At 36.2% G+C, this 22,872-nt stretch overlaps 1 protein-coding gene across 16 annotated transcripts in view; it reads left to right on the top strand.

Annotated features, from left to right (window-relative positions):
* The window catches only part of Epb41l2 (erythrocyte membrane protein band 4.1 like 2), a 193,969-nt gene that overhangs the window by 147,968 nt on the left and 23,129 nt on the right, over positions 1 to 22,872 (top strand). For 7 of the 16 annotated variants that reach the window (XM_047557364.1, XM_047557363.1, XM_047557369.1 and 4 more), the window contains exons 12-20: positions 1,616 to 1,788; positions 6,219 to 6,281; positions 8,113 to 8,259; positions 9,536 to 9,637; positions 15,746 to 15,799; positions 16,002 to 16,565; positions 18,419 to 18,541; positions 20,343 to 20,441; positions 22,020 to 22,100. In XM_047557364.1, coding sequence (XP_047413320.1) covers positions 1,616 to 1,788; positions 6,219 to 6,281; positions 8,113 to 8,259; positions 9,536 to 9,637; positions 15,746 to 15,799; positions 16,002 to 16,565; positions 18,419 to 18,541; positions 20,343 to 20,441; positions 22,020 to 22,100 — 1,406 coding nt within the window. Of the gene's footprint in view, positions 1 to 1,615; positions 1,789 to 6,218; positions 6,282 to 8,112; positions 8,260 to 9,535; positions 9,638 to 15,745; positions 15,800 to 16,001; positions 16,566 to 18,418; positions 18,542 to 20,342; positions 20,442 to 22,019; positions 22,101 to 22,872 lie in introns of those variants that run through there. The other 9 variants (XM_047557370.1, XM_047557371.1, XM_047557374.1 and 6 more) reach the window with 9 other exon arrangements.

Below are 22,872 nucleotides of genomic sequence, written 5' to 3' on the forward strand. Positions count from 1 at the left end.
AAAAGGGCTGGGACGTGATTCAGTGGTTAAATGCCCCATAGTTTAATACCCAGTACCAGAAAAATAATAATTAAAAAATAAATCATAATCAATCATAAGAGATTATACATAGCCATATATTTCCTAAGAGAAAATTAGTAAAATCTTGTCTAAAGTTTAAAAACAACCACTGGAAGCATATGTGATGTAAAATATGAGTGTTTTAATGTTTAATGATTTGGCGTGGACTTTCAAATTATGAGTACTTATGGACTAAAAAAGTCTTAAAAGGTGAGGTGATAGAAATAGAAATATTTAGAAATATGTCCAAGGACCCTGTTGAACCTGCTGGTGTTAAGGAATAAAAGAAGAGTCCTAGAAGTCTTCTAGGTTCCTGACTTGAGCAGATGGGAGTAGCATTTGATGAAAGAGGAAGGACTGAGAAAGACGCAAGTTTTAGGCAGAGCAGGTGAGCAGGTGGTGGGGATGTAGATTGTGATATCTAGATTCCGAGTACTTGATGCCTTCCAAGTTCAATGTGGTCTAGCACTCACAGACCTGTTCTTCAAGGGCCTGCAGCCTCAGGGGATTTTGTGTGTGTTGGGCTTCCCTTAGAACAGGAAACTAGAGCAAACCACATGGTGTCAGTAAAGCACTTTTTATACAGGTGAAAGAATCTAATGGGAAGTCCATGTTTGGGAGGAAGCTACAGATAGAGATTGTCACCAGCTACTCATTTTTTTTAAAAAATAGTTTTTAGATGTTGATAGACCTTTATTTTTTTCATTTATTTTTATGTGGTGCTGAGAATCAAATCCAGTGCCTCACACATGCCAGGCAAGTGCTCTACCACTGAGCCACAGCCTCAGCCCCAGCCCACCGGCTACCCATTTTGCCTTGTTGAAGTTTGAGGCTATCTTGGGTTGATCTGCAAGATGACAAAAACTTTGAACGTAATACATGTTTCTGCCTCTCTTTGGGAACGTTGAAGGAGGACACATAGAGGCCGGGTTTGCTGGGGCAGTGGTGGTTTTATCTGTGTATTAGATTTGTTATAGATTAGGTTGAAACATTCAGGAGAGGGGTGTTAGGATAATGATAAATATTTAAAATGAACAGAATTTAAATTCTTAACATTTACTGTCTTTTGATGCTCAAAGTAAAGATTACTTTGTGAAAATCTTAAAACTTATTGTATCAAATAATTTTAATAATTAGATAATTATTCATTATAATAGGAGGATTCAGAAATAAACCTAGGCAAGACCAAAGAAATCCCAGAGAATTAAAGTTTGGGTTACATTTTTTTATTTTGATATTTTGCTTTGACTCGGGTTCAGTTCAGCTGGTCTTAGAGCTCCTCCTACTGGCCAATTCCATAGTTGGCGCATATCCTTCAAAAATCTGAGGAGACCCTTGTGTGGTTCAGTGGGGTAAAATTAAAATACTGTTGGATTTTGGTAAAAGTCTAAAAATGAGTTTATTTTATATTCTGATATTTTCAGAGATCAAGCAGTATTCTTATTTCTGTTAGTTGTGTGTATGCTGCCCGTTTATCTGTTTGAGGGAAAGATGTTTTGTAAAGCTTTACCATTTATATATTCTATAGTAATTCAAAATTATCTTTTTTTACCAGCTCCCATTGGTGTTGTGGACCAAAGTCTTACAAAGGATTTTCCTGGCCCCGTTGGGGGGGTTTCAGCATATGGCCCTGGAGTTGTCAGCACTGCCATGGTACAAGATGGGGACAGCCGGAGGGATGTCAGAAGCCCATCTAAAGCCCCACATTTGCAACTCATTGAAGGAAAGGTATGGAAAATTAGTAAAATGCATGGTTTTAAATATGTATGTGGATCAGAGGCTATCTGGTTCATTTTTAGATATCAAATATTTAAAAATTATATTGTAATTTCCTAGTTTCAAATATGTGTATGCTCTTGATAATTGTAACTATGATTTCTAACCATGTTTTGGTGGTTGTTGAAAGCAAAATATTGCAGTGCAAATTATATTAATGAAGTAAGTAATTCACTGGTCTTTTTGTCTTTATAATAATCTTAATTGAATCACCATGTTATAGAAGCTATGATGATTTGAAACTTATATTTGGTTTGTTCCAAGTAATTTTAAAGTATAGCCTCTGTCTTGATTAATTTAATTCTGTTGGCTTGAATTTCTAGACATGCACAAAGTGATCTTTATTTTTCAATTATAATCTGTAAGTGCCTTAATAATCCCTACCCCAATAACCTCTAATGCCCAGAATGGAGGTCAAGTACTTCATGTAGCAGGTGACTCAAATCATTTGCATTCCATTATTAAAGATTTTGTGACTATCATCTTGAAAAATTCTTTTGTTAAAAATATCAGAAATTGTGTCCCATAAGATAACTTTCAACTGCTGGGAAGTGGTCAGAATTTTTTAAACAATTATGCCAAGGAGGTACTTAGGAGAGTGACGACTTACATGTGAAACAGAAGAGCCTAACATTTCAGCAAGTTTATGTTCCATTTATTAAATAATTTGACTTATCTAGTTTTTAAAAATTTTTCCTTGTGTGTTGTAAAGACAAGGAAAAGTTCTTTTAAATTTCAGGAAATCTCGTCTTCAGCAAATGACTGGTTATACTGACTTTTTTGTTTTTTTTTTTCTTCTAATTCTTTGAATGTCTTTGAGCAATCAGAATTGAGTTTCATAGAATTTATTTGCAAGCAGTGTGAAAATAATAATTAAATCAGTTGATACCTATAAGTTTTATGTGATAAAAGTAGTCCAGTTTTCCTCTTAAAAAATGGATCGTTTAATTCATCTTCTAACTATACTTTGTTAATATAACACCTACTCGAGAGTAAAGTTTTCACTAATTATCCATTTCTTCTTTTTTTCCTCTTTCCCTCTTGCATTCATTTTTCCTTTGAATGTATATGTTGTGAAATTTCCTATTCAATTTTGGGTTTGTTTTTGAAAATAGACCACTTGCATGTGCCCACCTTCACCTCTCATCCGTTGTATCTCATCTTTTTCCCCAAACCTGCTGCCAGTCCCTGAAGTGGACTTGCTTTCAGACATTTCTGAGGAAGACCCTTTTGGGGAGGCTGACCAGGTCACACTAGACAGTTTAGAGCTCCTTTCCACAGGTGAAACATCAGAGCATGGGGACCCTGAGGTTGCCACGCTGGATTCTATCCTGGATCCTGTTGTAGTCCCTGCTCAGGCTGATTGTCCTTCTCCATTGCCTGAGAAGACTCTTAAAGCAGGTGACCACAAGGATTCTGAGTTTGGTTACTTTTCCTTCAGCTTCTCCAAATGTTTTCCCTCTGGTTTCCCTTCCCTTCTTGATGAGGATGGGTATCTTGCTTTCCCCAGCCTCCCTAAGCTCTGGGTCTCCTTCCTCCCTCCTGATGTTCAGCACTATGTCCCTATCACCTCCCCTTCATTCATTCCATCCCTTATCCTCATCTTTGGGCTACTTCTTTCTGCTTCTCAGTCTGTTCCTTTTTCTCTCACCTTTTCGCTTCCTCTGGCTCTAGCCCTCTGCTATCTGGAGGCCAAAGCTACCTCCTTGAATGCTTCTTATGACTGTGATTTGAATGACAAAATAGAGGAAGAGGAAGCAGTTGCTGATACTTCTCCATAAGCTTCATTTGTGAAGTCAGCCAAACCACACTTCATCTTATACCCCTCCTAATATAGAGTGTAAACATGTGCATAAATTTCAAATTACCCTCAAATAATACCACCCGCACATTTTCATACATACAACGTTTTAGTGCATGAGTGATAAGCGTAGGCACTTCTCCTGCTTTGATATTGTTTGACCAGCTCCCACACATTTTAAGTTGAGAGCAAAGTAATAGGATAATTTTGTAAATATCTAGATCATACTAGATTTTTAACAAAAGCAGTGGGGGACAGGGAAAATTGTATTGTCCTTAATCTCTCTCTGTGTGTCTGTTTTGCATACAAATGTTAATGCTGTTCCTTTAAGATGGGAACGTTTCATTTTAAAGTAGAACTTAGAATGGAGTGGACATAACTCTAATTGACATTTACTAATAGAACTCCTTAGAATTGTTACTTCTCTTGTTCAAAACCAAGCTTGTTTTGCTTTTGTGATGCTATATCAGTATAACCTGACCCCTCACATTTGTTATGTCTAATCTCGGAAACTCCTGTCTCCTTTTATTATAGCATTTGAGGACTAGACAGATGAATTATAACTAGGATTTTTTTCTCACAATCCCAAATCATGTAATTTCGTTAAAAGAGTCAATGGTCAGTTATTTTATAAGGAAGATATTTTTCTGTTACTTTTAACAGATGTGTGTGAAAAATGAAGCATGGCTTTTTGAGAGTTTAGACATGTAATACTGAGGTTAGCCTTCTTACTAATCTTTTGTTTAAAATTAGGTGTCTGGTTTGAGGATTTTTACCCCTATATAAGACAACTTTTTTTTTCCAAGCATTTTTTTTACCTTTGCACTCGTGAGTCAGTCAGTGTTAACATGTGCAGAGTTTTTTACTTACTTTGCTAAATATGGTTTGGTGAGTTGGTGTCTCGTATCCTGTGTGTACATACCGTCAACACATGGAGTAAACCACAGAGTTCAGAACAAACCTAAAGAGAAATGTGAAGAAATGCAATGAGTATGAGTGGTAGGAGAAACCACAGTTTTAAATTTACCTTGAGAAATACCAAAGATAGCATTTTAGAGATTTAAGTGTTAACCAAGGGATTGGAAGATAATTCTTTAACAGATTGTTGAATGGCTATGTCTTATTTTTCACTTCTGATAAAAAGACTCTGAGCTCCCTGCTTACCCCTCAAAAACACTGAGTGGTTACCAAAAACAAAAGTGAGCATTTTGACATCATCATTCCAGCAAAGAAGGAAAAGAATATAGGTATGAATTAACCTGTAAAGATTATTATCCTTTAATATCAGAATCAATATTTTTCTTTTTTTGCCATTCTTTTCCTGGTGTTAAAATTCACTCAGTATATATGTTAAACTTCCAGATTTATTATTATTATTTTGGGGGGTTATTAGATGTTGAGAAATGCCCAACTATGAAAAGTTTTTTTGAGGGGAAGAGGGATTGAATCCAGGGGTGCTTAACCACTAAGCCATACCCCCAATACTTTTATTTTTATTCTTGTTTTTTTTAAATTATTATTCTTTGGTACCAGGGATTGAACCCAGGGGTGCTTTACCACTGAGCCACATCTCCAGCCCTTTTTGTGTTTTATTTTGAGACAGGGTCTCACTAAGTTGATTAGGGCCTTGATAGATTGCTGAGGCTGGCTTTGAACTCAGGTTTCTCCTGCCTCAGCTTCCCAAGTCGCTGGGGTTGCAGGCACGTGCCACTGTGTCCAGCTGAAAAAGCATTCTTGATTAAAGAATTTTACATAAGAGTGATTATATTTCCAAGAATATTTTTAAATACCTACCATTTTAATTTGAAAGTAGCTAAATAAACCAATTTGCCCCCAACAAAAGAAATCCATATCTGAAAACTAGTGAATGGACAAAGTATTATGATGTGAAATTTATAACCAACACAAAGCTAAAGACAAGCTTTATGTCATTATACCTGTCTCTTCACTAGTGGATTCAGAGCATAGCAGATTGAATTATGCCATATTTGCACTCTGATATTTTCATTCCTGAGTAAAAAGATATTCAAAAGCAGAGCATAATCTAGGGACGGAGAAAGAGTGAAGCTTCCATTCTCCATTCCACTTTGCAAAGGATCATTTCCATCATTTGTACAGCACTGTAGGTGAAGAAAGACCAGAGTGACTTAATATTCTGCATCTTGAGGGCCACACAATGAAGGTTGGTAATGCTGCTTCACCATTTAAGTTTGAACACAGCTTCTCTGCACTGATGGTAGAGTTTCCCCTAATATTCCCCTTCTTTCTGGATGCTTGCTACGTACCCTTCCAGGCGAAGATGGAAGAAGAGGAACCGCAGCTGGAGGAGGTGGCTGTTTTTTCCCTGACATTAAATATCGGTGGCTGCTGCCTGTCATTATTACTGTTGGGGTGGTATTGGACTGCATTTTCAGGGCTTATTTTAGTTTTGTTCATTGAGGTGTTAAGTTCTTAAGGTTTTTATTCCTCTTGTGTTTTAAAGTCTTAGAGCTTTCAAATTCTGGGTAGTTTCTGGTGCTTGCTGATCGGTACACTTACATTTATTTGCCTTCCCTCCCCTGTGTGTGATTTAATTTCACAGAAAAATTCCTTGAGAGTAGAAGGGGATAATATTTATGTCAGACATAGCAATTTAATGTTGGAGGTTTGTATAATCTAAGAAAACAACTGTCCTAATGGCTGCCAGGCTGCTGTGGACGGGAGGTCACGCACAGGCTGGCTGGCAGTGTTCTTCAAGCACAGTGCATGAACTGCATGGGGGAAGTTCAACCTGGGAGCGCATGTTACCAGTCCAACTTGGTTCTTTTAATGTGGCTAAGATAGAACTAGATCTACTAGAAGTTCTCAAAGTGACAACTGGGGAAAACAAAATGTTCTGTTTACTTCATTTACTAAAAATGAGTGAAGTTTATTTTTAGTCTTGAAATTGTTACAAATAAGCCTATTTCCTAATGAATTATCTCTAGGGCATAGAATCTGAAGTAACATGGTTCCACATTTAATGTATATTAGGCAGAACAGGTATTTATTGATCGGACTTTAAATCATTTGACTGTTGATCTATGCCCATATATATATATATTTTAAAGTCCATGCAATTAGTAATGTGGTCCACTTAAAGTTATCTGTTTGAGAATATACTAATTGAATTGTTTGATTTAGAAAGAGCACATGATAGAAAAGAGAGACAAAGAAAAAACCTGACTAACCAATTAGGAATGTAAATTATGTTCCCCGTGTCACATGAGAACCGATTTTTTTGGTAGGTAGTAAGTGGCGGTGAATTCAATGGAGAACTGCATTTCTCAGTAATCTAACTAATCTGGTTGCTTCTGGCAGCTTTGATAACTATTGGAAATGTATTTTTTTTCTTAACTTACTAAAATGCTGTAAAGTGTAATAAGTAACATTGCTTTGAACAAACACAAGAAATGTGCCTGATCTCAAGCCACAGTCATTTTCCCTTGCCATGCAAAGATTTTTAGACTTTTATGAGTTTTTGTAAATGGCTATAAAAGCTCATAGATGAGCTACTATGCTTGTGCATGAATATGGATTATCTAATTTTATCAGATGCATGACCTGTTCCTTTGGGAGTGGGATGAAAGCTATAATCTGCAGGCAGCCCTGTGATTTTTGAAATGTATAAAAACATTTAAATTCAGTTACAACCATTTCCTGAACAAGAATTACCACAGGTACTATTTACCAGAGCCAGTCTTTTCATTAATCAGGGCCTACTCTGATGAAAATTGATCTGGTAGTTTTTCTTGCATCTTTGTATAAGGACCATTTGATTTGTGAGGCAGCTGAGCCATGTTTGTGCTTGGCATGACATGAGACCCGAATGAAGCTCCTTATTTTATAGAGAGACAAAACAGAATCAACCACTGGAAGGGTTTTTTTTTTTTTAATTCTTTAAGAATTAAGATCACTATTGGAATTTCCTGACATAAGTCAACCTTTGGTTTTTCCTTTTTTTTCTGGACTGGCTTTCCCTTCAGGCCATGTGTGCTTCTGAATCTACCTTTCTCTGTTTTGTACTTGATTTGCTGTGTTCATATAATGCAATTTTAGTAGTAAAAAGATAAATTTGCAGAAACAAAGTCATAGACTGTAATTCAAATTCAAGAACAGAAAGAATTATTAGTCATTTTGGTGATCAGTTCTATGACTTCCTTTTAATAATTGTAAATTATAATTTTTAAAATTCTAAACAATAAATTAGAGTCCTTTAAAATATTAATCATAAAAATATACATTGGCTTTATTTTAAAATTTTTATGAACTCATTAGGGTTTATCAATAGGTGGTTATATGGCTTTTGAGACTTGGCATTTTTCTTGCTTTACTGTGTTTTTTTTCTTTTTTTAATTATAAGTTTGCTTTGTCTTATTTTTTGGTTTTTTTATTTTTGTCCTACTGGGTTTTTTCCTTTGGTTTCCCCCCTTCTTTGTCACGTTACATATTGCTAGGACCTGGATAAGGCCCAGGAGGACATACTGAAACATCAGGCTAGCATTAGTGAACTCAAGCGCAATTTTATGGAATCCACACCTGAGCCGCGCCCTAATGAATGGGAAAAACGACGTATCACACCTCTGTCCCTACAGACACAAGGGGTATGTCACTAGCTATTTGTTGGCTATGTATCTTGATCCACTTGTTCAATAAAATTTAGGATATGAATCTTGTATGTTGATCGTCAGAAATTACAAAATATTCCCATTTAATTTTTTATAATTGCTAACAATTTTAAAATACTAAATATTTATTAACAATGTAATACTTATTGGCTTAGTTCTTAGGAAAATTATATGAGTTTCAAAATGCTTTTGAAATATTTTCAGTAATTTTACTATTTAAGTAAATTAATAGTAATGAATTGTTATACAGGACAACATAGAAACTAGCATAATATTGTATTTAATAAGCTGCTTAGTTATTGCTTCTGAAATAAGGAAGTTAACAAATAAATAATAATTTAAGGAATATGGGTCATATTTTTAATGGTTTAAGGTCATTGCCACAAGGATAATGAGTTAAAACTTACTTTAATGGCAGATGAGTTCTGTTGAATGTTTTATGTGATACAACTTAATATTCAAATTTCCTAGTAATGATATGTAGAATAAATAGCATTTAAAAATATTTTCAGCCATAATGTCTTTTCACACTTATTCTTTTTTCTTTCTATGGTTTACTTTTCTGTACCACTAATATAAATATACTAAGAATACATTCTCCAAATGTTTCTCCCTTCATTCCTGTGTATCTTTCTTTGATGCTCCCAGATCCCTCCTGTGGTTGACCAGGAACTTCCATGGGCTCATCATATTTGAGACAGTGATCATACTGTATTCTGCAGTTTTAAAAATTGTACAAGGATGTTATATGTAATTTCATCTTTCTCCTTTCAGAAAGTGTCTAGTGTGTCTTGAATGTTGTCAACTTGTAGACATTTAATTTAGATATTCTAATGCTGTTTTTATTCACCTTTCCTTAAAAAGCCAAGCTGTTCATTGCTTTAAGTGTCAAAGTTTGTGACATTGAAAGGAAAATAGTACTTTAAAAACAGATTGGCAAAAATAATTACTGAACTGAAGAACAAAATTTTGGAAAATATCAAAATTTAAACATTATGTATGATAGGGTCCTATAAAGTTGGATACCACTTAAATTCTTGTTCAGAGTTCCCGAAGGTAATATCAGTTTTAGCAGTCTTCTCTAGAGTTCTCTGGAGAAAATGTCTGATGACATGCTAAGGTTCTAGCCTTCCTTATGTGCCCCTTCATCTGGCTTGTTTCACTGATGCACACGGTTGTTTTATGTTTGTGTTGCTATAGGTGTGATGTATGTGTCTTATTTGTTGATTGTGTCTACTGTTTAAAACAATAGAGAAAAGGAGACCATCTTTGCAAGGATATTTTGTCCATGAAGGAGAAGTACCTGATGGCAGCAACACGGACAGTTGAAGATAAAGCTCAGGAGGCGGACAAGGTGTTCACCTTGCATCCTTGGATCTACTCTTGCTTTTTGCCCCTTTCCATTTATTCTGTCCATATCCATAGATATTCCTTTTTTCTTATGTATCAACCTTAATTTTTGTCAAATAAGTTTTTGGTTAAAACTGATTCCCCATGTTTAGAAGCATAGGATCATTGGGCAGGTGCATACACACTTTACTTGAAAATTCAAAATTTGAAATACAGAAATGCCAATCAGTTTAGTTGATAAATGATCCCAAGGTTAGATGTATGTGGCTGACAGTGGGAAACTATAATTTCATGTGAAAATGCACTGTACAACTCCTATGCACACTGTGGTTCTGTTAAAATAACATTATATGTGCTTTTAGGTTACTAGTTTACTAATCATATATGGAAACCTGAATTTTTACTTTTAAGACTTTTAATGGAAAAAAGACTGCACCGTAGCAGCCTGTCTTATGTCTCTCCTGTATATATGAAATGCCTGGTGTTTAGGAGGAAGTTGGTTTCTAGCCCTTTTATATTCTTATTCTTTTAATTATATTGGTTTTGCTTAGCCATCTGGTCAGCCTGGGAAGCTCAGAGTCTAGTAGAGGAGATGGACAACAGATATCATGTACATTAGTTAAGAGAATTCCAGGTACTGAGAAGTAACTGTTAAGAAGGTAAAATACAGCGTTGTGTTAGAAGGGGATCAGGAAGCTGCTTTACCATTGTGGTCAGGGGGACATTAATTGAGTTGAGACTTTGATGATGACAAGGAGGTGGACATGCCAAAACTTTTCCATGTGTAAGGAAGAGCATGTGTAACACCCTAAGGCAGGAACTTGTTTAAAGAATTGAAAGACCAAATGACAAGATGCTAGTGAATAAAGCCAAGCACAAAGGAAGGAAAAGGTCAAAGAGGTCAGACTTACACAGCGTATCAGGGTCTTAAAACCCATATTAATAGTTTAGAATTATGTTATAGGAATGATGGGAAGCCATTGGAGATTTTTAAGGTGAGTCTTGATGTAATTTCATGTGTGTCAGACGGAAATCCTTCTGGCACTGGATAAGAAATGGATTATCCTTATGGGGGTGTGAATGAGAGAAGAGATCAGTAATAAAATATTTCCTTTCTGTAAAGTAGATTTTGTTAATCAGTAGAGAGTAATCATTAGATGCACAGTGGGGTAGGAGAGGAGGGAAACTACATGAAAATTGCCTCAAGGACTTTGAGGTCCAGTTGAAATGAAATAATTTCCAGACCACTGCAAATGAGAAACATAATGCCATAAACCCAAAGCAAGTGGAGTGTACACACACACACACACACACACACACACATAAACACATTCACTCACTTTAAAGTTTGGCTTGAGATCCAAAACCAGTTAGATAGTATGTGTATAATAAGGATTTTAATATCACATGCTTTGAAATATTATATATTTGTAAACATCTCTCTTCCAGAAGCAAGTCAGATGGCATCATTTGATCCAATTTAGAGTGATGTATTTGGACTTCTACAGTAGGAAACTGGGATTTTGGTGAAGATGTTTAACATTATTTTTCTGGATCTCATGTTTTAGAAAGGTCACAATAGGGCTGGGGAGATAGCTCAGCTGGTAAAGTGCTTGTCTCACAAGCACAAGGCCCTGAGTTCGATCCCCAGTACCACAAAAAAAAAAAAAAAAAAAAAAGAAATGTCACAATATAAAATATCTTGTAGATGTTGTAGTAAAGTGAAGTTGTGTGAAATTTAAATCAGGAAAAACTCCTGGATAGCTTATTTGCACTTGAAGTTGAAGCTTTTTTCTATTCTTTTCCTCTCCAACACATGTGAGAAAATATATCTTATTTGCCATGCATATAGATTGTTCTAACTACATTCATTTATTCACCCCAGAAACATTTTTGACTACATACGTTAAATACATGCATATATGTTTTCCTAAAATAACATACCATAGCTATTAATTCAAAGTATGTGAGCAGTTGAGTCTAAAGTGTTTTCACTTTAACAGAATTCCTTTTTTCCTAGTGTTTAATTGGTGCATTATAGTTGTACATAATGATGTGATTCATTACATATTCATGCATGCACACAATATAACAATATAATTTGGCCATTATCACTCCCCAGGACCTCCCCTGTTGACCCCTCCTCCCATCCCCTGTTCCCCCAGAATACCTTTTTAATTTCAGTACTCGTATCTGGATCTTCTTTTTGCTATTGATTTTGTAGGGTTCCTTGTTTATCTTTGAATCGTATTCCTTATTGAAGTGCAAAATCAAAGATTATGTGCAAGTATATAATTTAGCTAAATTTTCCAGACTCCCATATGTGGGTTTTATAGATTTTTATAGGCAACGATAGTTCCTTAAAGAAAAATAGATGGACTAAATGTTCAAAATGGTTTTGGTTTGAAGTGAATGATTTTGAGAATAGAACAAAAAAATTGGAAACTAAGTCCTTTAGTCTTTAATGGATAAAGAAGTTGATTGTAATATCCTCTTATGTATTATGAGAATTATGACAACATGTATAAAGTATTTTCATGAATCTAAGAGAGATCACCTACACAGTACTTTTGAAGGTATTTTATTGAATAATTAAATGCATGACACTTAAATTCCCCAGTGGTCTTTTATTGGGAAGAACTCCCTTTCTACCCAGCCCTTACCCCTAGAGATGGTGTCATCATTGGGATTATGATTGAACTGAATTAGTCTGGAAGCTTTTTTATTTCCTGAATATTGCCAGCACTTATCCATCTTCCCCTCCTCATCCCTCTTTGTTCATTGTCTGAAGTGATGTCTCACTAATCTCATGCATTTATTTATATATTTTTAAAAGTTATCTGAAGAGTGGGATTTATTAAGAATTGTCTTATACTTCTGACATGAGGACACTTCATCGTGACACTTTTTAGTGACATTCCAAGAATCTAAGGACAGTACCCAGCTTTCTTGTTGTTCCCTCAGGCAGAGTAGGAACCATTGTTTAAGGAACAAAAATGTGAAAGTTAAATTTGCTTTAATAATTTTTCAGGGACCAATGATTTTCACATTGCTCCCTGAGTTTTCATTTCTGGGTTTGTCTTATTTAAAATTTTTCCTTTTCCTGTTTCTTATTGCCAAACAAAAAAAGGACAATTTTTTCATTGCATAGACTACTTAGCATGCCTGAGAGAATTTTTGCTGTCAAGAGTGTTGCACAAAATCATGTGCAGAGGGGAAGTGATCAGAGGAGCTGGATGAAGAAGGCCTTACACAAAATATGGCCTGTTAGTGGGCCTCAGAGAAGTGGCAAAACCTGAAAGGCTTGAATGCATAGGGAAGGGCTTTGGAGATGAGGAGGGATGGGTCACACATGCTCTGGTATGGGAAGAAGAATCTCAGGTGTAGGAGCCATTGAAGAGGCCATTCTGTACAGGAAGACCTAGGAAGTACCTCAAGGGCATGTGCAATAGTGTTAGGTAGGTTGTGCTTAGTTTGTGATAAAGCTTCCGCAATAAATGGAGTTTTAGCTGGGGTAGGTTACCGTTACATAAAAGATTTTCAAGCAAGGTGGAAAAGCTTGTGTTCAGACATACCTCCAGATACTGCTGCAGAATCTTCAAATTTCTCATCTTCTCTTTCATTTTATGCTGTTCTTTCTTGTGTAACCTTTCCTTTATTTCAATAGGTCACTGCTGTCTGTTCTGATGTATTGTTAATTCTTTGCTCTTCCTTTTCTGACCTCTCTAGAGCCTAGAAGAGGAGATAACATCAATTTTGTTTAGTGGCAAGGGCTTTTCTGATAGCATGAAAGCCACCTTCCCTTCAGCCACCACTTGGACAGCAGAGGGCGCTCTTGTGAACCCTAATGCACCTCCTAGAGAAAAGCTTTCCTCCTCGCCCTTGCTTGAGGTGCATTTTACTTTGTTTCCCCTGTTACTAAAAGCCACATATGAGAGTGATTTTCATTTTTTGAATAATTAGGCCCCCTTCCCTCCAGTGCTTTCATTGGTGAAATTAACGCTTTCTGGGAGAAACATTCAAGGAAAAGTGACCGAATTTGGACTTGAGGAAAAGAAATAGATTGGATTATTCTCCTGCTGCTTTTGGTCAAAATCAGAAACAAAAATTCTGCCTAAATTCAGGGAATCACTTAAACCATGAAGGCCTGGAGCCTGAGGTGTTAAGCACAAGGAAAGCCTCAACTAAGCAGAGCTAAGGAGGCTTTGTAGAGTTCAAGTTTTCAAACCCAAAACGTGGGCATCTTCAGATGGTTCATTTTTAAAATTCTGTTTATATGAAAAAACTACAAGTGCCTGTCATATCAGTGAAATAATTGTTTTTGAATGACCCTAAGGGGTTCCCTGAGTTTGAACAGAACCTATCAGCTCAAATAAGTAATAGGTTAACCTTTTTAGTAGTAAAAAAGGTTAAGTAATAAATAGTAAGAATAATTCATTTACTTGTAGTAATCATGAAATGTCTGATTGAGAAGTATTCTGATCACTGGGTATCTTTATGTATAGAGGAATTTATAAGTAGTTAAGTGTTACTTATCAAAATAGATTCAGAGTATTTTTCCACTTAATGTGTGAAACCACCTGGTTTTCAATAAAACTGGAAGGATGATTCTGTTTGTTCTATTGGTCAAATGATTTACATGGTGTAAATTTTGAGCAACTCAAATATCCCCTTACCAGATATTTAAGAATATTAGAACAGATCAAAAAGAGCTCGTGGGTTTATGTTGATAGCTGCTGCAGAAAAGCGTGCCATTTGAGCACCTTTAGCTCTGGTTGTCCATGTCGCTGGGACAGATGAGTGGAATTCCAGTATCTGTTACCACAGTTAGCCTTGGCAGCTTCACAACAGTGTCCAGAAGGTTCAGAGGCACAGAGCCCTTCTGCATTCAGCATGGAGATACCCTTTGAATAAAACGGGCTGCTGTCTCTAACTGAATTATTTTTAATAATAACTACCAGTAGTGCCACCCGAATGTCAAAAGAAACTGTGATGCTTTACTTAAACCAATGTAAAGTAGCCTTTTTTTAAAAAAAAAAAAATAATAATAAATGCAAGGAAATTTGAAGCTTTAAAAATGAATTCCTGTTTAAAAAAGTTCCTACCCTAGTTAATAATACCATAGCACAGTAATTTGTATTCCCCTATTTCACTGTATAATTGTTGCAAATTTTATGCCAAATTTTTGGTTTCTCCAAAATAAGTAGGATGCAATCATTATGTGAGACTTTTTTTTAAAATTGTGCTGTCATTGCTTAAATTTTTTATTACTGAATTGTCTTTGGTGCAAAATTAGGATGCATGGAATACTTGTGAATACCATTAATGCAGTGGCAACAATTATGTGGTGAAATACAATACTAATGTGTTCAGTTGACAGGTATTTATCCAACATTTAGATACTATATTACTCAAATAGAATAAATTAATTTACTCTCAAGAACAACATATCTTTAGGGAGTAGGAATGAACATCTTCAATAATAAAAGTCAGTACATTTCAGATTTCAAAGATGCTAGTGAAGGAACTAAATTCTAAGAGAAAACACTTGGGGCTATCATTGACATCTACCCTCAAGTATAACATTTCTTTTGCTGATCTATAATACAAGTCGGGATGTTATCGACCATCTTTGAAATGAACATTTTATATAGTTAGCTATAGCCAACTATAATTTTGCCAATAAAGCTATTTTTTTAAAGTACCAACAAAAAAATTATAGGTACCATTTCCTTGAATGCTATGTTTATTGAGGAATCAGGGCTCCAGCCTGGGTTCTAGAGTCTGATTAAAGCCAGAACTGTTGAGTTTTCACATTTATCCCTTTAAGTGATCAGTATATATAACACTTTAAGTGGCGCTTGTAGGTATAAATTATAATAGAAATAAAAGCATTTTGTTTCTTTGGGAGAATGCTGGCTGTTTATGTGTTTTTGTTTGTTTTTATATGCTTTTTGGCATTTGTCTTGACTGTCCTCTGTGTGACCTTGAGCAGAGGTTTTCGTAGATGTTCATTCTTGCTGTTCTGTGTTGCGGTGTCAGATGTCTGTTTTGGTGGTTGTCGAGGTAACACCTTATTGATTTGTGTCCTTGGTTGCTTTTTGTTCCGCAGACACGTGCTCCTGCGTCAGAAGGTCCTTGCACTGGAGCCAGGGATGCTGTTAAGGTTCTCCCCTTTTCCATGTTAACACATTGCCTGATGCCTCTCATCCCCCTCACGTTTTCCCTGCTTCCCTTTCAGTCAGCCATCATAATCATCTTTGTTTTTTCTCCATGACATGAATCTGCCATCACTTAATTTGGGTTTCCGTTGTTTTTGTTTATTCATATATTTTTGTTTTCCCTCATCCATCTTTTTTTTCGTACAGAGTTCACATGAGACTCTGAATGTAGTGGAGGAGAAGAAGCAGGCAGAGGTTGGGAAAGACGAAAAAGTAATCACAGAAGAAATGAATGGTAAAGAGCTATCACCTGGGAGTGGTCCTGGGGAGATTCGTAAGGTGGAGCCTGTGACACAAAAAGACTCCACCTCCCTGTCTTCTGAGAGCAGCAGCAGCAGTGAGAGTGAGGAGGAAGACGTGGGAGAGTACCGGCCCCACCACCGTGTGACCGAGGGCACCCTAAGGGAAGAGCAGGAGGAGTATGAAGAAGAGGCGGAGGAAGAGCCCAGCCGAGCAGCCCAGGTAGTAGAGAGGGAGGAAGCAGTGCCCGAAGCCAACCCAGGCAGACAAGCAGGTGCCAGTGTAATCACGGTAGAAACAGTGGCCCAGGAAAATGTAGTTGCCCAAAAGCTATCTGCAGAGAAGAGTGTAAACGAAGGCCCGGTTAAGCAAGACCTGAGAGAAGAAACAGAGGAAGAGCAACATAAAGTTAACGGAGAGGTGTCTCATGTTGACATTGATGTTTTGCCACAAATTATTTGTTGTTCAGAGGTAAATGGGAGTTCCAAGTGGGAGCTAAGCTATAGAGCTATTTCTCAGGTGTGAAACACCTGTCTTTCTTCTCCGCCTGTCTTCCCAATTCTTCTTCAGCTTTTTCAACAAGAATTTTTCTCTCATGGGAAGAAGGGGGAAAACAATGCTTGTAGATTTTCTGCCAGCTCAGTTCATGGTTTCTAGCTTCTCTACTGCCACTGGATCACCTGTAGGGTAAACTTTCCTACAATCACCTCATCATTTTTTCCTTGCCATTGCTCATTTAAATTTTCTTTGCATGTTTTGAATGCTTCCAACTGTTTTGTCTTTATTTGCACTGCTTCTTCAAACTAAATGCCTTTCTTCCCCATTGGTTTAATTAGAAAAATGTATGTGTAATGTTGAGAAAATGGTCAATGTGAGTGCGTGTGCTTCTGTCGTCCTGATTGGATCTGACCTTTGGACTCATTCTTACTTTTCGCTAAAGGTTTTTAGAACTGACAGCAGGCTCTGATTACTGTGTTGCTCTGAGCGCAGCATCCTGCAGTGATGAGAACAGTACTTTTTGAATACTGCTGTGATTTCTGTCTTTAGATTCCAGGGATTGTGTGGTTTGGTTAAGAGCCTTTCCTTCCTTCTAGGCAGCCAGAGGCTAAACTGTTCAACAGGAGGAAACCCTTCTCTTCTTGTTCAGTCCTTACATCAGTTCTTTGCAAATTGGTTATATGTTTTGTGAATTATGTACTTTGGATATGAGTCTTCCTTTTCTATCAAGAAAGAAAACTTTCCAAAATTCACTTAGATTAAGTCTTGGTCATTAGGTGCAGTGAGTTAGGCTGAGGAAGGGTTTACTCCCATGGGGAATGCTGCTTGATTTTAAAGTGCCTATGGTATAGGGATTTATCCACATTTGCTCTGTCCACATTTGATGGGTAGAAAAATCTTGAAGTGACTCTGTTTTGAAATGATTAAATGGATATTTACAATGTCACTTTTAAATTTGTTTCACTTCAGAGAAGATGTTTTTAGAGACTTTGATTATTTTCTGCATTTGATATATGATTGTTCCTCTTTAAATAATCGTACCTGTTGGGAATTTTCTCTCAAAGAAAGTACTGTAATATTTTGGCAGTAGTACTATAGCCCGATGTTGTACTAAATATATATGCTCAGCAGAGTACACTGTTAACACAACGTTGAACCTCTCCTTTCATGTTTTAAATAGTTTAAAGCGTTACTAACTATAATATTATTGGAGAAATTTTAGATATAACATTTTAACATGTAATACAAAAGAATCACTGCAAATTTTAGGCAATGGTAAATGAAATAATCACTCTTGAAGATATCCTTTCTGAAATGGTGTCTTTTGGGGGGAAGAGCACATCTTTGCCTACCTAGCTGGCATGCTAATTAAAAACAATGCGACTTCACATGAACCCTGTGGTTCTTTAAATTGCTGCAGCAATCAAGGTAATTGTACTCTGAGTCGTTTCAAACTTTTTTTTTCGATTTTATCATTATTTTCCCAAAGTAAAGAATATACATATATCATTGTAGTAGTTAGTGACCATCAACATTTGAAGAATAACATGATTTAGGGGAGTTATCATGTTAGTTTACTTTTTAGTATATATGCACACATATACATGTACCAACATTCATATGTATGTGTTTGTATATGATATATTTGAAGGAAAGTTTTTCTTTCATATCTTTTGTTTGTTTTATGTTATTTGCTTTTACTCTTTTTTTCTTTTGTGGATGAGTGTATGTTTGGATATGTTTCTTCATTTATTTTTGAAGGTTCCTTTAAGTACTTTTACTTCATTACCTCTAGAATTTATTTTTCCCTTCCTTTTCCACCTCAGCCACCAGTGGTAAAAACAGAGATGGTAACAATTTCTGATGCCTCACAAAGGACAGAAATCTCCACCAAGGAAGTCCCTATTGTCCAAACTGAGACCAAAACCATCACATATGAGTCTCCACAGGTACAAAAGCTCAAGACTTACACTGTTTGAGTTCATTTTTACTTAGTATGTTTGTTTCTGTTTTTAGTGTCTTCTCACTTACATGTTCCTGATTTTGACTTAGCTTTTCATATCTCCATTTTATAACTGTTCCAACAACAACATTGCTACATTGCTCCCACATTGAGACAGAGAGCTGCCATCAAGTTGGTGACCCAGTAATTATAGGAAAGACTGTATATTTAGAACTAGCTGTGTGAATCTCATGTGTATTATTATAAGACATTTATGACTTGTGTCCAAAAATGTTTGTATATACTTGGAAAATAGGTTGTATTTTGTGGTTTAATAGTAGATGGGCTTCTTTATTTACTTGAAATTCCATGAAAAGAGATCCAGTCAACTCACTGTCTTGCGAGTAACACACACATGCACACACATACTGGCCCTCCTTCTTCATGTTGGACTATTTTCTTTTGGACATACGTAGTCATTCATACGTGACCTGTGATATTATGTCTAAATAATTATCAGACTTGTGTATTTGATTTTAGGCCTTTAGACTTTTTCTGTAAAGATTTTAAATAAGTATTACAGTGTCTAATCTTAAGAATAACAAAAAAGGAAAGTTTTTACCATTTCAAAAGGAACTGTTTAAATATGTATATGATAAATATTTTCTCTACCAGAAGGCTTGACTTTCTAGGTGGGATTATACCATGTGGAGTATGGCAGGTTATTGCCTTCTCCAGATATTTAGTCTGGGAATGTAGCTCAGTGGTAGAGAACTTGCCTAATAAGAAAAGGCCCTGGGTTCAATCCCCGGCACCACCAAAAAGGTTTAGTGCCTGCATGGGTGGAATATTTTCTAAAATTATTTATCCATGTGTGCATAGATTCCATATAAGCACGAACAGGTTTCTTATGGGTTATGTGCATGGGAGCATTACTCAGTGTCTTTATCGTGGTAAGTACCCTCATAAAGAAATATAAGTACCTAACACATATTTGAGAGAAATTTCCTTTTAGCTTAGTCAGAAAGGCTCTAGATTTTTTAGTTATTTCTTTTGTGTCAGAAAATGAAAGGCAAATATGTTTGATGATAATATAAACTGTTAGGCTCTTAATTTCTGGTAAATTCTAGCACTTTCTACTTCTTCTGTTATCAAGAAAATGAAAACCTACTTTAATATATGTATGGAATTTATTATATGTTATATATGTAGAGAGAGCATGCAGACTTGGAATACTGAAATATGTTCCAACATGTATCCTTACAACACACAAACTGTTAAAGCAACTGTGTAGTTTAAAAAAAAAAAATCTAGAGATAAGCAGATAACCAAATCACTTAGGCTCAGTGTCTCTTGGGCTCTGTTGCTTAGTAATCTGAGAAAATGTTTATCTATTTTTACCCACCTGTGCTTAAAAGACAATAACAAACTCAGCACTCTGGTCACTGTGGAAATTTCCCTGCCTGCCTCTCTTGTTTTCTTTTCTAGCTTCTGCAAATGTTTCTCAGACAAATTCTCTTCCGTCCTGTATAACTTTCCCTCCCACCTTCTACTTCTGTTACTTCCTCTTCTTTCTACCCACAGGGTTTGCTGCTCCATGTGCACTTAGCTTTTGTCTCTCCTCTGTTTTAAATGCCAGCCACTCTCCTGGACCATAAACTACCACTACAGACATGCAAAGGATAGTGGATAGCATCTTCTGCAGACCATATAGATTTTTAGAAGATGCATATTCAGTGGGGTGGGGTTCTCTGACAACATGATGGAAGTTAAGCATTACTTTGTATTTTTCCCTCAACTATCCAAAGATTGATGGCGGGGCTGGTGGTGATTCGGGCACGTTACTGACTGCACAAACCATCACATCTGAGTCCGTGTCGACAACGACAACCACACACATCACCAAGGTAAAGCAGTCCAGGGGAATCCTAGGGAAAGGATGGTACATTGCAAACAGGGTCTTTTCTGAATTGTTTCTTTGTTCCTATACACACCTCCCAGTAATACACAGACAGTGCCAGTGGAATAAAAAAATGCCTTGATTTAAAGTAACTGAGAAATTAGCCTCCATTGACATGTATTTAAACCAAATTCCAATTTTGTAAAGTACAAGGGGGTAAAAATATCTTTTGAATAGCTATAATTAAGATAGCTACAGATCAGAGATCATTTGATAAGCTGTAAAATTTAAGATATTAGTATGTCAGTTTGGGGGACATTCTCCCAGATCATTCTCCAAGTGTTAAATCCAAATAACCAGGTGGTCCCTATCTTGCCGCATAAATACCAAGGCCCATTCCAGACCTAGGGAAACCCAGAATTATTTTTAGGAGCTTTCAGGTTCAGATTTCTAACTTAAGTCTTATTTTCCAGTATTTCCTTTCACTACTTTTCACATTTGATTACTGTTTAAAGGTCTTAAATGTGTCCTTTGTGCCCTTCCCACCCTGTGTTCATCAGTTCATCAATAATGAAAACAAAACAAAACAAAACAAAACAAAGAAACACACACACACAAAAACCAACTGTGTATATTAAAAAAATGCCACATAAATTGTGCCACCAGTGCTCATTTAAAAGCTTATCAAGTTACTAATACTAGTGGTAAGTCTTACTTCTTACAGTAAAATGCCATCACTAGTGATTTGGTCTGTACATTTGTCAGAGTTGGCAAGGGTGGATGTGTACTTTCTCAGGACCATGTGGTATTTTCCCATTGTCTGTTTAGAAGGTCTCAGGCTGTTGACCTCCTAGCCTTCTCCAGTGCTCTCAGGTTATACCCAAACCAGTAACTGAGCAATTCACCCAGGATCCCCTTCTCCCTGGTCTTACCATACCTTTGCACAGCCATGCTCCATGTCCCTATGCTCAGTCACATGCACAACTATGATCAAGTCATAAATTTAATGAAAATCTCAATGTCTTCCCGATCTTCAGCCAAATTCAAGTCCTATTTTTTATAGCACTAAACTAAATGAACAAAATTACCAAATGAATTTGTATCACTAGACCCTAGCAATTAAAACTATAATATCAGTTTCCTAAATCTAAAACTGCTACCTGAATTGTTAAAATTACTCTTAACTCTACAAATACCAGTTATTTCTTCTTGATATTCTCCCTTTTTAAAAACTGGCCAACTGGGAGAGAAGAAACTCAGGAAATTATAACATAGTATCTCAATCAGATTACTTGGATTAAATGACATTCATCTATCTTAATCTCTCCTGAATCTTGATAAGTTAATTTTAGGGTTACTTTCAGTTGAGGGATATTTATGGGTGCTATAACTTTAACAATAGGTTTCTCTATTGAACTTAATAATACAGGAAAGTCAGTTTCTAGAACATCAGTCTTCCATCATTCATTGTGCATGGCTTTATGATGAGCACAAGGTCAAGGTGGGTTCCCTTTTTCTTTTCTCTGTCTGTGTAAACATGCTTTCACTAAAACTGTTCTTTCTCTTTCTTTTTTATGGCCTTTAGACTGTAAAAGGTGGAATATCTGAAACAAGAATTGAAAAACGCATTGTGATCACGGGAGATGCAGATATTGATCATGACCAGGTAAAGACTTTAGGTTCTAGTTCTGAACGTGACTTCATGTATTTGCTAAGGTTTATGTCTGTTATTTTCTTACATCCCTGGGTAAACATCTTCTCCCAGAACCTCCTAGATGAAGTCCAGCTCCTAAGCATGGTATAAGGATACTTCACAGCCTTGACACAACCTGTCCTTTCGGCTTTTCTAACTCTGAATCAGCACGAAGCGTGAATGCTTACTTATTTCCCACTGGCTTTATGTGTACTTTAGGGTCAAAGTCATCTGGAGGATTTGGGGCAATCATTAGGTATTCATGTGGGCCTGGTTTAAAGACAGGTCATCAAAATATTTTTAAAAGAATGTCAATTTAATGACAGTGACTTCTAAAAAATGAAAAAAGCCAATTTTTAATGCCTTTTTAAAGGAATTTTTAAGTTTTTTTGTAGCATAAGAAAAGTTGGGCTATTTCCTACTAGGTGTTTTTCCTTATTACTATTATTAGAAGGGAGGAGGAAGGGGGAAATAATCTAAGATCTCTTACAAAGTGAAAATTTATGGTGATTCTGAAAAGTTTCAAGAAGATCATGTTTCCATTCTGTATCAAGTTTGGCAGAGCAAAGGACTTTAAGCAAGAATGAATGGAACCATTGGAGACTTAAAGACTGGCTTTAATTTAGACTGCAATACCAAGTGATGGTTTTATTTTATTTTATTTTCTGAGTGATTTTAAAAGGAGATTAAGTTGTTTTTCCTTTTATAATGACTTAAGGAATGAGAAAGATGTGTTCAATGGGCC

Source organism: Sciurus carolinensis, chromosome 7 (assembly GCF_902686445.1).
Source record: "Sciurus carolinensis chromosome 7, mSciCar1.2, whole genome shotgun sequence".
NCBI lineage: Eukaryota > Metazoa > Chordata > Mammalia > Rodentia > Sciuridae > Sciurus > Sciurus carolinensis.